Below are 2,500 nucleotides of genomic sequence, written 5' to 3'. Positions count from 1 at the left end.
CAAACAACGACTCCGGAAAATCTGGGAAAAACTTCCTGGTGGAATCCGGCGACAGCAGCAGCAGCGACGAAGAAGACGGCTCCAACCCGGAACCCGTTCACGTTCCCCATCCCGCTCCGGAACGCCTGATCACCCAGAACAAACTCCCGGCTCCCAGACTGGGAGCAAGCGATCCGGGCTCCAGCGTCTTCAGCAACCCCTTCAGGGAGGAGAGGAACGAGCAGCTGAGCGTCTTGCAGAGACACGTGCCTCTGACGCTGCAGCCCAACCCAGCCCTGATCGGAGGCAAGCGGGTGTGTCTCCTCTATCGCAAGCAGGGGCGATGTCGCTTTGGACACAAATGCAAGTTCGCTCACGACAGCGACCTGCAGACCCCGGTGCTGCCGGTGCCGAGCCCCGCTGGGTCGACCCAGTCTCCTCCTGCGGAGCCGGCGGACCACCGGGACCGCTCTGAACCGGGCCAGCCCCGAACCGGGAAGAGGAAACCGGGTTTGAGCAACACTCTGGTGCCTCCGAAGCGCTCCATGAAGAATTACAAAGCCCAGAGAGAGAGGGAAAAACCCTGGGTGCTGTAGGGAGAGAGGGAGGGAGGGAGGGAGGGAGAGAGAGGAGAGCAGAGGGGGAGAGTCTGTTTCTTGTCTGTGTGTTTTTGAGAAATCCTGTATTCCTTCGAATTTAAGACTATTTAAACCATTTTTTTACTTCTCAAATATTGCCTGTGTGTGTGTGACCCTGAGCAAGTCACTGAACCTCCTTGTGCTCCGTCCTTCAGGATGAGACGTCAAACAAACGAGCTCCTATTGGAAGTGACTCTGCAGCAGCCACTGACTCCCTGTGTGTGTGTGTGACCCTGAGCAAGTCACTGAACCTCCTTGTGCTCCGTCCTTCAGGACGAGACGTCAAACAAACGAGCTCCTATTGGAAGTGACTCTGCAGCAGCCACTGACTCCCTGTGTGTGTGTGTGACCCTGAGCAAGTCACTGAACCTCCTTGTGCTCCGTCCTTCAGGATGAGACGTCAAACAAACGAGCTCCTATTGGAAGTGACTCTGCAGCAGCCACTGACTCCCTGTGTGTGTGTGTGTGTGACCCTGAGCAAGTCACTGAACCTCCTTGTGCTACATCTTTCGGGCGAGACGTAGTTGTAAGTGACTCTGCAGCTGATGCATAGTTCACACACCTATAGTCTCTGTAAATCGCCTTGGATAAAGACGTCTGCTAAATAAACAAATAATAATAATAATCAAACGCTTGAGATGTATGGACTTGGGGGGAGTGTGCAGTCAAAACAACTTTCATAGCAAAGGGGGCATGGGCAGAAAAGACAAGTTTAGTACCCTGCTAAAAAATATAAATATATTTCTATATATATATATATATATATATACACACACACACACACATACACACTGCATTAAAACATACACAGTGCTAATGGTACAGCTTCCTGTAGAGTTGAAACGCTCCTGCCAAAAGTATTGCATCGCCTACAATATTAGGATCGATATGAGGTTTTAAGGTTTGCACACCTTTTAAAAGCACATCGTTTTTCATTTAGTATTTTCAATATGTTAACAAGGGAACATTATTCAGCAGCTTTCATTGGACTCTATGAAGCTGAGGGAGTTCATTCTATATAGAGGGGGTGGAATTCAATATGTTAACAAGGGAACATTATTCAGCAGCTTTCATTGGACTCTATGAAGCTGAGGGAGTTCATTCTATATAGAGGGGGTGGAATTCAATATGTTAACAAGGGAACATTATTCAGCAGCTTTCATTGGACTCTATGAAGCTGAGGGAGTTCATTCTATATAGAGGGGGTGGAATTCAATATGTTAACAAGGGAACATTATTCAGCAGCTTTCACTGGACTCTATGAAGCTGAGGGAGTTCATTCTATATAGAGGGGTGGAATTCAATATGTTAACAAGGGAACATTATTCAGCAGCTTTCACTGGACTCTATGAAGCTGAGGGAGTTCATTCTATATAGAGGGGGTGGAATTCAATATGTTAACAAGGGAACATTATTCAGCAGCTTTCATTGGACTCTATGAAGCTGAGGGAGTTCATTCTATATAGAGGGGGTGGAATTCAATATGTTAACAAGGGAACATTATTCAGCAGCTTTCATTGGACTCTATGAAGCTGAGGGAGTTCATTCTATATAGAGGGGGTGGAATTCAATATGTTAACAAGGGAACATTATTCAGCAGCTTTCACTGGACTCTATGAAGCTGAGGGAGTTCATTCTATATAGAGGGGGTGGAATTCAATATGTTAACAAGGGAACATTATTCAGCAGCTTTCATTGGACTCTATGAAGCTGAGGGAGTTCATTCTATATAGAGGGGGTGGAATTCAATATGTTAACAAGGGAACATTATTCAGCAGCTTTCATTGGACTCTGTGAAGCTGAGGGAGTTCATTCTATAGGGTGATGATGAGTCGATATTATCACCACACACACAGTTCACTAGAACCTTATAAAATGAACTA

The 2,500-nt window shown here is 46.6% G+C and overlaps 1 protein-coding gene across 1 annotated transcript in view; it reads left to right on the top strand.

Moving 5' to 3' along the window:
* Positions 1-2,472, top strand: part of LOC117966720 (uncharacterized) — a 5,256-nt gene extending 2,784 nt beyond the window's left edge. Inside the window, exon 2 of the mRNA XM_034913354.2 lies at positions 1-2,472. This exon is cut by the window's left edge and continues 2 nt beyond it. Coding sequence (XP_034769245.2) covers positions 1-575 — 575 coding nt within the window. The 3' untranslated portion in view covers positions 576-2,472.
* The last annotated feature ends 28 nt before the right edge of the window (positions 2,473-2,500 follow it).

Source organism: Acipenser ruthenus, unplaced genomic scaffold, assembly GCF_902713425.1.
Source record: "Acipenser ruthenus unplaced genomic scaffold, fAciRut3.2 maternal haplotype, whole genome shotgun sequence".
Taxonomy (NCBI): Eukaryota; Metazoa; Chordata; class Actinopteri; order Acipenseriformes; family Acipenseridae; genus Acipenser; species Acipenser ruthenus.
This window is presented reverse-complemented; position numbering and strand designations above follow the sequence as displayed.